This window comes from Suillus paluster (assembly GCF_016628075.1).
Source record: "Suillus paluster strain FC165 chromosome Unknown EDB91scaffold_41, whole genome shotgun sequence".
Classification (NCBI taxonomy): domain Eukaryota; kingdom Fungi; phylum Basidiomycota; class Agaricomycetes; order Boletales; family Suillaceae; genus Suillus; species Suillus paluster.
The window spans coordinates 71,767-83,957 of NW_024537601.1; the positions used below are offsets into that span (position 1 = coordinate 71,767).

The 12,191-nt window shown below is 49.1% G+C and overlaps 3 protein-coding genes across 3 annotated transcripts; all 3 read left to right on the plus strand.

The window, feature by feature from the left end:
• Window positions 1-301: 301 nt before the first annotated feature.
• On the plus strand, window positions 302-4,313 carry EDB91DRAFT_1143320 (uncharacterized protein). The gene is made up of 18 exons (XM_041319082.1): window positions 302-354; window positions 420-500; window positions 561-950; window positions 1,004-1,127; window positions 1,188-1,484; window positions 1,561-1,589; window positions 1,643-1,738; window positions 1,785-1,856; window positions 1,916-1,924; window positions 1,976-2,127; window positions 2,190-2,356; window positions 2,411-2,780; window positions 2,839-2,980; window positions 3,036-3,124; window positions 3,184-3,399; window positions 3,453-3,572; window positions 3,638-3,778; window positions 3,832-4,313. The coding sequence occupies exons 2-18, from the start codon at window positions 452-454 to the stop codon at window positions 4,150-4,152; spliced, it is 2,784 nt and encodes a 927-aa protein (XP_041175388.1). The 5' UTR covers window positions 302-354; window positions 420-451; the 3' UTR covers window positions 4,153-4,313.
• Window positions 4,314-4,315: 2 nt separating this feature from the next.
• Window positions 4,316-7,984, plus strand: EDB91DRAFT_1143324 (uncharacterized protein). The gene is made up of 14 exons (XM_041319083.1): window positions 4,316-4,839; window positions 4,891-4,964; window positions 5,024-5,361; window positions 5,387-5,519; window positions 5,571-5,687; window positions 5,740-5,869; window positions 5,924-6,455; window positions 6,519-6,652; window positions 6,701-6,805; window positions 6,837-6,986; window positions 7,049-7,182; window positions 7,231-7,544; window positions 7,598-7,680; window positions 7,730-7,984. Exons 1-14 carry the CDS (start codon window positions 4,435-4,437, stop codon window positions 7,772-7,774), a joined length of 2,694 nt encoding a protein of 897 aa, XP_041175389.1. The 5' UTR covers window positions 4,316-4,434; the 3' UTR covers window positions 7,775-7,984.
• An 870-nt stretch (window positions 7,985-8,854) lies between these two features.
• Window positions 8,855-11,561, plus strand: EDB91DRAFT_1238135 (Afadin and alpha-actinin-binding-domain-containing protein; the record flags this gene model as incomplete). Its single annotated transcript, XM_041321673.1, has 6 exons — window positions 8,855-9,100; window positions 9,166-9,311; window positions 9,361-9,784; window positions 9,833-10,064; window positions 10,124-10,365; window positions 10,416-11,561. The coding sequence occupies 6 exons, from the start codon at window positions 8,855-8,857 to the stop codon at window positions 11,559-11,561; spliced, it is 2,436 nt and encodes an 811-aa protein (XP_041175390.1).
• Window positions 11,562-12,191: the final 630 nt, after the last annotated feature.

Sequence of the window (12,191 nt, forward strand, 5' to 3'; positions counted from 1 at the left end):
GACAAGCCAGGTACGGCAGGGTACGGCACTTAGACTCAAAGGATAGAAATGGCCAGCTCCGACATAACTCTGCCACCTCACACATGCCCGCGTCTACAGAAACTCGTACATCTGTTTCACTTCTGCTCTCGTGAAAACATCTAAACAAGCCAAAGAAATAAAGACTGAAATTTAAGATACACATGTACACATGAATTAATATATTGGTGTTTTGTGTGAGTCGGCGGGAATATTCGCGCCCATCGGAGTTTCATTATCACGCAGGCTTCTGCCTTTCGTGGATCACACCTTCTCCACCTCGTTTCCTTCATCGTATAACTCATCCTATCCACAACAACACAACAACCCGCCCAGGTGAGACAATTTTTTACGGTATTGGCCTTCTTGAAGGTCAAAGAGTTTATTTTGATCCCTTGCAGATTTTTCTTGCAACCTCTTGTTGCAAGCGCTTATGACAGTCCAGGTCACCCTGAAAAGCGGGGACAAGGTCAAAGTTAACGGTAAAAATCCAACTCCTGCCTATATTTTCTTCTGACATCATTTTTACCCGAATTACGAAGACCATGTGTATTGTTCTCCGCCATGGTCTGTTCGGGATGGTACCCCGTACTCAGTAGCCCGCATCATGGAGTTCCTGCCACCGGAAGGGGCAGGGAAGGGCAAGGGGAAAGGAAAGGAACTATATACCCGAGTTCGATTGGCTTGGTATTATCGTCCAAGCGACGTCAGTGATCGTCCGGTCGCAGATTCCCGCCTCCTTCTAGCCGCAATATATTCAGAGATCTGCGACATAAATCAACTTCGCTCCCGGTGCCATGTTTTGCACAGGGATAAAATAACCGACCTAGCTGGATGGAAGAAGCGTCCCGACAGATTTTATTTCAATCGTCTTTTTGATCCTTATATCAAGAAGGAGTTTGAGGTTATTCAATCGACTGACATTCGAAATCGTACGTACAACCCCTTATCACCCCCACTCTTTTGATTCAACAAATTTTTTCAGTGCCCGATCACATCAGACAGGTTTTAACTTCGAGATACGAATATGTGGTAGCTGAGAAAGATGTGGTTCCCGATCTCACCGACGCTCTGCGGTTGTGTGAGACTTGCAGTGAATGGTGTGCAAAGTACGTTTTTATTGGAGGGGATATTACCATTTCGTGCACATGCTGACATTATGACATCAGTCCTGACACAGTAGGGTGTGATAGATGCAAGATGTTTTTCCACATGAGCTGTGTTCAACCTCCACTTCTCGCAAAGCCATCACGTGGTTACGGCTGGACATGCGCCCCTTGCTCTAAGCGCCACGAGGAGGAGGTAGATAAACATGCTGTTCGGCATCCGACTCCCATCACCAAGCCAAAGTCTAATGCACCTGCTCCGCGAGGTCGAGGACGCCCGCGCAAGGACAGGAGCCTTGCTGAAAAGGAAGAAAACGTCGAGATCAAGTACTTTAAAATGTGGCCGTTTCGGTACTTTGGGTAAGTGTATGCACCTGGCCGCATTCCAGCGATAGGTAGTTAGGAGCGAAAGCTGACGACACATGTTCCCACGAAGGCAATACACAGTGGCTGAAGATACACTTGGTAAGCGTGGACTTGGCACTGCATGTCTGAAGCTTAGTATATCTGGGCGGTAGATCCTGACGATCTTATTTTCCCTCGATCGGCTACTCGTGTTGGTCCTAAATATCAAGCTACTGTTCCAACTACGCTTGATGTGCCTGCGCCTTCAGGTATGTTTTTCCTTCTCGGCTTGGGACGCTGCTCAAGGCAACTTAGATCTGGAACAGCGGGGCGGAGATAATACTGTTGAAGTTCTGAGCGCGATCAACAGCTTGACGGATGAAGAAAGTACGTATTTTTAGCTTTCATTTGGCTTAGGTAAACAACTTCGCTTATCCTTTTCACAGTCGTCGAATGTAGGTGCTTTATGACCCTGAGGGAGCAGCTTCGTTAAGACAAAATTATAGTGGAAGCTTGGAAGTTGGTATTGAGCAGAAAGCAGGAAAAATTGCATAACGTAGACTGGCTGACCGAGGCTATCAGGCGGTTTTCTCAGGCACATCTGATGAATCGTGGGTGGTCTACCGTTGATATGAGTGTTCCCACCCGCGCAGAGAAGGTAACGTCCCAGACAAAATTTATTGTTGGATTTTTGGCGAGAAAATCTGACTGCTTCGACAGTGGAAGAAGGGCGAAACGAGGTATACCGACCGGGAGTGGACCGCAGACGAAGTAGCGGCTTTTGAGGATGGCATTTTCCTCTATGGGCCTGAACTTCGGGCTGTACACGACGAAATCGGTACTCGTTCCGTGCCCGAGGTTGTGCGGTTCTATGCGCACTGGAAAAAGTAGGCGGGGTTTTTATCTTTAATTTTTTCATCTTCTTATTTTCCCCTGTTCAGCTCGAGACTAAAGGAAGAGAATGCCCAAATCAGAGATATGAGACTCAAGGGCAAGGACAACAACAAAGATGAAGTACCCTCCGCCAATGTTGCTGATCAGTTCGACGACGACGAAGGTTCAGTCATTCCTGGATTTTCCAGGCACAACAATAGTTGTGGCGCATGCCGCACTCGTGAATCCGAACATTGGTGGAGGGCTCCCAAAGGGCTTGTTACTGACATTCTCTGCGATGCTTGCGGGACGAACTGGCGTAAATATGCGGACCTTAATGTCCGTCCAGTCCGTGAAGACGCCCAGGCGCCCAGCAAGAAAGGCTCGGATAAACGTGAGGGGACACCCCTCAATGGACCTAATGCGAAACGAGTGAAGGTAAAAATCACGCACCGATGGTGGTACTTCAATTTATTTATCTTCATCTTCTCCCTAGACCTCAACATCAGCTTCCGTCAATGCAACACCTCCCCCTAATGTTCCAGTGGCCCCACAGCTCCGCTGTTTGGCATGCCAGAAAAATGGACCAGTGGGTAAGGTGCTGAGGTGTAGCCAGTGTCAATTCCGAGTGCATGCAGGTGAGATCGCTGATTTAATTACGTTATAAACCAATTCAACAGTACGAATATCTAGCATCGTGCGGCGTCCACGTGGACAAGAACGTCGTTGAGTCGTGGATATGCGACATTTGCCAGAACCAGGAGACTATGGAATCATCTCAGGTAAAATAACCCAAAATGATTTTTATTTCAGTCATATGATAACCACTCGTATTCTCTAGAATACTGACTGTTTGCTCTGCCCACGGCGCAAATCCAAGAAGAAGGCGCAATACCCCAACGCTGATTCGTTCTTACGTGCTTCCAAGCCTACTGAAGGGCAAGGGTGGGCACATGTGCTATGTGCTGTCTTTACGCCCGAGATTAGCTTCTCGGATGTGTCACAGCTCCGACTCGTTGAGGGTATTAGCACTATACCCAGACAGAGATGGACATCTGTAAGGACACATCCGTTTCCTCTTATCCTTGTGCGGCTGACACGATTCATCAGAGATGTACTATATGCGGCGAAACCAGCGGTGCAGTTATCCGATGCAGTGACTGCGTACGGGAATACCATACATCTTGTGCTTGGAGGAACGGTCACCGTTTTGGGTTTGAAATCCAGCCGGTATGGTTTTGGTTTTTTTTGGGGGGTTTTTTTCTTCTTTTTTCATCGTAGGATAATTATTACAGGTGCGTCATCCACGTCGGGATGGTATGATTACCACCTTCAAGGGTGAGACTGGCAACATGGTTCCTATTGTATGTTGCCAAGAACACGAGAACAGCAGGAGGGAACTATATGACGTATGTGAAACCGATGAGACTGGAGAGGTGAGGACGGCCGAAATGTTTCAACTGCTCAGATCACTGACACGGTACCGCAGACTGCTCTGCAAGTCTACTGCCAAACCTATAAACAAGCGCCCGTAACTCAGGCGCATGCTCTACTTCGGAAAGCTAGGAGACTCGACCAAACCCTAAACATCCGCATGGACGGCCCTTCGTCGGCTGATGATTCGGCTGAACCTGCGCTAGAATGCCATATGTGCTTGACACAATACTCCCCTGCATTCTATCCGAGTAAACACTACTCGGATCTTTGGCGGTGCCACAAATGCCACTTTGAGCACCAAGCGAATGGCGCTGGCGCTGGCCATTCTCCGGCTGATAGTCTTTCTCCCCTTGATGACACGATGGATGTATAAATGGAATTCTGATGGGGCACGGGCCTTTTTTCCCTGTGGAATACCCTGTTGGATTTTGTACAGTACTTATGTTGATTCAAGAACGAACTTCTATACTTTGGTGGGAGGCTGTTCAGTTATGTAATCGGGATTGTCACAGAACGTCTTGTCATCTTTCGCACGATGTGGACCAGGCAAAGGTTGTTCTGTCAAGTATTTCGCTCGAGCGTCGTAGGGCGGCTCAGTATCTGGCACGCACTGAATTGCTAACTCTACTCGGAGCTGCTCGAGGCTATTTCTTGGATGCCTGGTGTTGTTGTTCTTCCTCTACCATCGCCCAGTCTCGCAGGGTTCGGTCCAGACACTCACAGCGGAACCTACCTGCCTCGACAACCTATCGATCCTCCCTTGGATCATCCCACTATGCATAATGAATTGTCATCTTTAGGATCTGTCCCGGAGATCAAGGAACTTGCTAGAACCCGTGCAGAACGTAGTAAGGGTTTCGGTGCCAAAGCACTCATTGGGTCGGCCCGCACCCAGATACAAACAGCTCAATCGAAGGACGCCGCTGGGGAGCCAAAGGCAGCTCTGCTTGCCTTCCATGTCGCAGCTGCTCTAATTAATATTTATATGACGCACCCCAATTACGTCGCCGACAGGACTCCGGGTAGTTCAGGTAATAATGAGTTCGTTCGGTTTTACCAGGTTCGCACTATGCCTTTAGTGTGGAATGTCATCCAATGATATCGTCCACAGGAAAAGGGAGCTTCTCTGGACCGTATCAAAAGCCTCGAGGAGGAGCTTCTTAAACTTGAGAGATCGACTACAGCGTGAGTGCCATGCACAAAAGAATGACATCCGTATTTATCGACTCTTCTTTTCTCCGTAGTGTATCGCCTTATCCGAGCGAACTGTCCAGTGTAAAACCGCTCGCAGATCGATTGAAGATGCTCGGTCAAAATGGGCTTGACCCTACGACGAAACGTTATTCACGAGAAGTTCCCGCTCCTTACCTACCGGATTCACCTCGCCCTATTCGACCTTCACCCTCGTTGTCCTCTAGTCTTGTTCTCAGCACCGCATCTTCAGCATCGAACTCTACCACACCTTCGCCATACGCAGTCGTCCCGCCATCGTCGTTTGGGCCGCCGTCCCCTACATCTTCTGATTCGTCAGAGGAGACGAGTTTCGATCAAGCTGCGTTCCGTGCTGGGCAATTCAGTCGCAGTCAATGCGGATGCACCAAGTGCAGAGAGAGACCTGGGAGGTACATCAACATTCGAATCAGCTTCACACCTCTGGAGACCTCCAATAAATGAGGCACTATCTGGCATACCTTCATCACCTGAGCGCCGATTTCCGGAATTGCCAATCGATTCCTCGAGGTAAGCAAAAAAAATTCCAGTCTGCGTTCAGTATTGATGTCCTGATCTTAGGTCAACATTCGAATCAACTTCACGTTTCTGGACACCTCCTCCAATAAATGGCGCGCTGTCTGGCTTATCTATATCGCCTGAGCGCCGGTTTCCGGAATTGCCGATCGACTCCCCAGGGTAAGCGTATGTTTTTTCCACCCTGCGTCCAGTATTGATGTTCCGCCACCAGGCTACTACTTAAATCCCACGATTCAGAAACATTTAGTGACACTCCCGCAACTCCTACTTCTATCAGCCGCCGAAAGATTCCAGCACACGTCCCGTCATCTATATCATATAACTATAGTCATTCTGATAGTGTACGTGGCACCTTCCCTGGTATGATTACACGTTGCAAATCATTCTCCCTGCAGACACCCCGCACGCCTCCCGTAATACCCCATTCACATGCAAACGGTTCTGCAGTGACATTCACATCGATACAATACCCCGCCTTTGCAAACACAAGTAGTCACTCCGCTTCAAGGACAGGGGGCACACCCTTATTCTCCCAGCCCCCAGCGCTTCCTCCGCAAGCGAGCATCAACCCCTCTCCGCTTGTCCGGAGGCGAAGCGACTACGTCGAACTAGGTTCCGGCAGTGGATCATTCAGCGCTCGCCTCCCCATTGATTATCCAGATCTACCCAATTCTCACGTTATTCGCCCTCCCCCTCCGGTCGCTTCCAACTCGTTCCAGCGGCAACATTCGCACTCGCAGTCATATTCCGTTAGCACGCTTAAGGAGGCTCCCAAACCGCCCACGATACCATCTGCTTATCCCATAACATATTGGTCTGACATGCAGATTGTCAGAGTTGGGCTCAAGAATATGGGCAATACGTGTTACATGAATGCTACTATTCAGTGTCTCAGTGCCACGGTGCCATTTGCAAGATTTTTCACTGGTATGTGTGAACGTTGATTTCCACACCCAAATTCAGGGCTTACGGGAGATGACCATGATATAGAAGGTCGGTGGAGGAAGGCCGTCAATGCAGTCAATCCCATGGGAACGCAAGGGAAACTCGCATTAGCGTTTGCGAACATTCTTTACGATATGTCTCACTCCGAGCTTCCGCATCTGATCCCAACAACGTTCAGGGTAAGTTTGTCGTGTTCGTTAGTGTACAACTCTGACTTCGTTGGCAAGAAATCAATATGCGTATATGCCCCTCAATTCTCGGGATCTGACCAGCATGACTCGCAAGAATTCCTCACCTTCCTGCTCGATGGTCTCCATGAAGACCTTAACCGTGTCCTTCATAAACCATCCAATGGACCGACAGCCTGAACGCGAAGCCGAACTGGAGCGACTTCCTCAGACGATTGCCAGTTCACAGGAATGGGAGATATACCGGATGCGGAACGATTCACTCATTGTAGACTTTTTCCAAGGACAATTTAGGAATCGATTGGTGTGCTTGACATGCCATAAGGTGGGTTCGGTTTTTTCTCCCGGCGGTCTTCGGGACTTGACAATGCCTGCAATGTCATGTAGACATCGACGACGTACAATTCCTTCATGTACCTTTCGCTTCCCATGCCTTCCGTAAAGGGCCCATCCAAAATATCTTTGCAGTCATGCCTAGACGCGTTTGTCAAAGAAGAAGTGCTCACGGGATCAGAGGCTTGGTATGGTGTCTACGCGCTTTTATGTCACCATTCTAACGGTATCACCAGGCACTGTCCGTATTGCAAAACTCTACGTAACGCCACCAAACAGCTTTCGTTGTCCCGTCTTCCACCAATTCTGCTTATTCACCTGAAGCGCTTCTCGCATAAAGGGGTATTTACGGACAAGATCGAGACCGTCGTCGACTTTCCTCTTAAGGGTTTGGATTTGACGAATTACATGCCTCCAGCACTACCCCCTGGGATGCATAACAGTTCAGCGAGTGGTATTGGCATCGATGATCCGCGAGTGCAGACGCCACCATACAAATACGATCTATACGGCGTAACAAATCATTTTGGAAATCTAAGCAATGGGCATTGTAAGCTTTTATAATTGCTATGTCGCCCTTTTGTGAACAATTTGGTTGTACAGATACCGCTTTTATCGCTTCTCGTGGAGGATGGCTTTATTGTGACGACAGTCGGGTCACACCGACTGACGCTAAGGACATAGTGGTAAGATCTTTGATTTACCGGTAAGACTCACTCTTGACGAATTTCTTAGGGACGCCCAGCATACGTGTTGTACTACAAGAGGATCAAATCATAGAATCAATCAAACTTGTTTCACTACTTAAGATCTTGCTTATTTGGATCAATGGATGTTTATCTTCTCGAGTCAAGTCAAACTTACATTCGCTATACTTGCTGTTATCCCTTGTAGCTCGCATGTCATTCCTTACTGTTGTTTCTTTTGGCCGAATTTTCGTAGTCTATGTGTACTCTCATATCCATAATGTCATTTGCTTTCCGAGTCGTATTCGACTGCATCGACACCATCCTGTTCCAACGAGTGTTTCATCGTGACGCGTCCCCCTGAATCCCGCGATACTGGTCCTCGACTTGATTCAGTGGGTGAGGGTTGGATCATTCTGAAGCCTAGCCAAGAATGGATGGCGTTGTAGATGTTAGCCAAGATTTGTTTCAGAAACATGGACTGATGTGAGCGCAGATGGTGGATCAATGCCGCGAGCAGAACTTGGTGGAGCTGGGACAGTCTGGAGCCCATTTCTCCCTTATTGCTATGAGGACGTGACATTTCAAGAGAGTTGAACTTGCGTTCGGTTATTCTTATTCTCCCTGACCGTTAGAAGTTTATCTCCAGTAGCTCCTCGTTCTTGGCGAGGAGCTGCTGGGCCAGTGTTGTGTATATCAAGTTGTAAGTGTTCGTAGAATGCTGGCTATATGCGCTAGAAGTTGAGCTAAATAACCGAAATCCATCCCGCGGGACACAAAGTGTGTCGCACAAGTCGGGGGTTGAAGTGGATTGGAAATAAGGGACATCAAGCCGAGTCGAGGGTCGACTAGAAGAGAAGAGGATGCACAAGGAGACACCCTGCAGAGGATATAAAGTGATTCATGACGCAGACTATCTGGTTTCATGGAACGCTTCACGTCCTTTGCGTGCGATGCGGCGATACATGGTAATATTCCGTGGCTTTTCATGCAGGAATGCAACAAGCCCCAAGCAGCCCCAACCTAACCCCCATCATAAATTGTGACATTGTGACAGATTTTACCTTGTCACGCGTTAACATTGAATCCACGTGACCGAGTCGCGTCAGAAGTAGTTCAACATCGACGACGACAGCCACACCCAACAACCCAGCACCACGACTCCCGACCGACAATGGCTGCAACACCACGGAAGCTGGTGCACTGGGCTCTTGATGTCTCTATCTCCGACTTTGGATCACCATGCTCGGAAGCAACATCCTCCGATTCCGTCGCATCAACTTCCAGTCTGCAGTACATTAACTCTCAACTTGTAGCACATGGATTCACCCATTCACCTGGGCTCTCCTTTGAAGGACTCTCAAATTCTGACACCGATCAGCTGGCAAAGTGTTTGCTTGCTATGCTAAGCCAAAGAGCGGTACGTCAGTGCAGTTGTGTGGTAGCGCGAGTTACAGCAGTCTCATTCAAGACTTTAAATATTAGAATGACATGTCTCGCACTGAAGATTTGTCGACAAATTTACGAACTCTCTCTTACGACCACGAGCGGCTCATGGGGATGCATCGCTCAGCCACTGAGAAGGCAGCTAATGCAGAGCGCGAAATGAACGTTTACAAGTCACGGCTTGTGTGAGCATTAGTTGATTTTGTCAAGAATTCAACCTAAATTCTGTGGCAGGACGGCTTCCAAAACCTTGGCAGCTTCGGAATCAGCCCATAAGCAGACTTCGGCTGAACTTCAGCGAACGCGCTCCACGTTGATCGCTCTTCGGGCAACTCATTCAACAGAAATCAAAAAGAAAGAGAAAGACGTGGAGCGCATCATTGAGAAATGGTCAAAACTATCCGACATGCAGACGAAGCTATCGATTTCATCCTCAGGATTGACTTTTCGATGTGGCAACGCGGACGTGGTGAGCGGGTCTGAAACCCTCGGAAAGGGGAAGGGATACCTAGAGATTGCTCTTGACCAAGCTGAATCTGCTCGCGCTTCACTAGCTGATGAAGCGTTGGCGTTACAGCGGCTTGTCGTGAGTGTCGCGAACCGACTGCAGTCTGTGCTACATGAACTGCGATGCTTGATTTCACCCTGTGATGAAGAGGTGCGACTCCAGGTTCAAGCACAAACAGCCTGCTAACTCTGTCAATAGCCCGCAATAATAACGCACAGCGTATTGTTCCCATTAACGCCTCCCAACGCTGCGGGTGACAAGTTTTCTACGCTCTTCTCCTCGGCACACAGCGTCCTCGATGATATCTCAAAGCACCTGTCACAGCGCTCACAAGTTGCGGCACCACCAGCACCGGACTACGCCAAGGCCTCGGACGCTCTGGAAAATCAGCGATTACAAGGCATCATCAACGATTTGCGCTCAGAACTTGGTGTGTCTATGGACGCTATTGGGTCTCCTTGTGTGTGCCTAACGAGTTCTCTCAAACAGATGAAGCCAAGAAACTTCATGAGAGGCATATTGCAGAGACTCAGGCTCTCCTAACGCAGATTGCATCACAAGTATCATCTACGGAACGAGATCCAAGGGATGCAAGTGTTGAGCTCATGACACAACCAGAACGAGATCTTGCTGCTGAACGCCTTGAACGCATGAAAATTGAACTTGATGAGGAGCGGAGAAAGTTCACAAACGCTGCTGTGAAACTTGGCAAGGAGAAAGCCACTCTGGAGGTAAAAATCCAATAACTTCATCCAACGCGTTTACTGATGACCACACTAAGGCGGAGCGTATCCAGTTCCTTGAGGAGAGGCGCTCCTGGCAAGTCGAGCAGATGCTCTCCGATCTCCCACCGACCCCCAACCCCACTTCCCAACCTACACCTCGGTCGCCTCAGGGTCATAAAAACAAGTCGCCCCGAAAGTCACCCATGAAGCCCAAGGTCGTCGGCAAGGTGACCAGTAGAAAGACTCGAGTGTCTCGGCGCTTCTCGTCGTTCTCGATTCTACCACCAAACAAAGTGGAACCTGCTTACGAGACGGAAGTAATTCCCATCGCTATCTCGCCAGCTGCCTTTGAGGCGTTGGGTACGAAGTCGACTTTGGCGCGGTCTGTTCTGCCCTCCGCGTTTGTGCTCCCTCCGCGTTCACCCCGGACGTCCTTGCCCCCTGTAGAGGCATTCCTTCCTCCTGTGGCCACCGTGCATCAAGCATCGCCAGGAAGAAAATTATACACGTCCACTGACACCAAGTCAGTGTCCGCTTCGAGTTCCGATGCATCTTCATCAGATTCCTCGTCTCCTTCTGCTCCAACAAGGGCAGCAATACCGACAATTGTCCTCCCATCACCTAAAACACCTCCCGCTGTCATAAACACACGCCGCCCGTTCCCCCTTGCAAAACCTCTTGCACCACATATGTCACATGCTTACTCGCCTGCAAAACCGAGTCCACTCTCCCGCATTCTCATGCTCGCGAATTCACCTGACAGCCCCGACGGGGTGTCGGAAGAGAGCGAAGACTCTCCGACGCCTGCTGTGCACCCACCCGTCGCTGCCATGAAGCCATTTACAAGTGAATCAGAGTCAAATGACAGCCCTCTGAGGGAGAAGAAAACCGAGCTAAATGTTGTTCCTCTACCTCCCCTCAAGAAAATGCCACCCCCTGAATCAAAACGCTTATCGACGAAGGATAAGGGAAAGACTAAAGCGGAGCTCGTCGTACCTGGAAAACTGAAGCCAGAGAAAGAAAACCGCGACAAGATCCCTCGAAAACCCTCTCCTTTACCTCCTGCTCCTCAACAAAAGCTGAAAATCAGTAGCTTAGCTGCTAGCAAGCCTGTACCAAAGCTGCCTACCGGAAAGGGTGGTGCGAGGAGGGTATTGATTGGAAGTGCCGAAGCTGCTCCTGTGCCTGGATGGAGAGGTTGAGTGAGGGGATGACTGATTATCTTTTATGGCAGGTACGCATGCTCGCAGGCGCACCCATGATTTTCGGCTGCTGTATCATTATCATACCACCACGACCCATGTTTCATTGTAAACATTCACTTGCCCCTACCTATGCAATAACAACGAAGTATGAAGATAGATATATAGGCGCCTATTACCGGAGAGGGAGTGCCATTCAACATTCAATATTCAATCGCCAGCTGTACAATCACAATGCGTTATCTCTGGATCGATCTCAAAGTCCTCGCAGCCGGGGTCCCTGTGACGTTTGATCAAAACTCTGTCCAGCTTAAAATATAACCCCTAGCCTCGGGTCTCTAAAAACTTATCTTGACAAGTGGAATCTGAACGACTGTGCCACACGGAGAAAATCCATGTCGTCCCTGGCACCCGCGGCGACCAAACACTGATGAGTATGTTTCGTCCGTGAGACAGCCTGTCATACCGACTCTTTGGCAAGAGCATGAACTTTTCCACGTGCTCTAGGCCCTATCAACAGACTTACAAAGAGAGGCAGCAGCTTAAGCCATGTATCCGGTCCAAAGCATGCCCGGATTCATGTAGGCGAGATCCGCAGCTCTGACAAATAAGATATACAAGGGGGGCGGA

Bases quoted from the DNA above. Each gene is read 5' to 3' on its own strand.
- EDB91DRAFT_1143320 (XM_041319082.1), top strand. From the start codon at position 452: ATGACAGTCCAGGTCACCCTGAAAAGCGGGGACAAGGTCAAAGTTAAC. The intron at 1,128-1,187 runs GTACGTTTTTAT...TTATGACATCAG, and splicing joins TGCAGTGAATGGTGTGCAAA to TCCTGACACAGTAGGGTGTG. The intron at 1,739-1,784 runs GTATGTTTTTCC...AAGGCAACTTAG, and splicing joins TGATGTGCCTGCGCCTTCAG to ATCTGGAACAGCGGGGCGGA.
- EDB91DRAFT_1143324 (XM_041319083.1), top strand. From the start codon at position 4,435: ATGCCTGGTGTTGTTGTTCTTCCTCTACCATCGCCCAGTCTCGCAGGG. The intron at 4,965-5,023 runs GTGAGTGCCATG...TTTTCTCCGTAG, and splicing joins CTTGAGAGATCGACTACAGC to TGTATCGCCTTATCCGAGCG. The intron at 5,870-5,923 runs GTACGTGGCACC...TTCTCCCTGCAG, and splicing joins ACTATAGTCATTCTGATAGT to ACACCCCGCACGCCTCCCGT.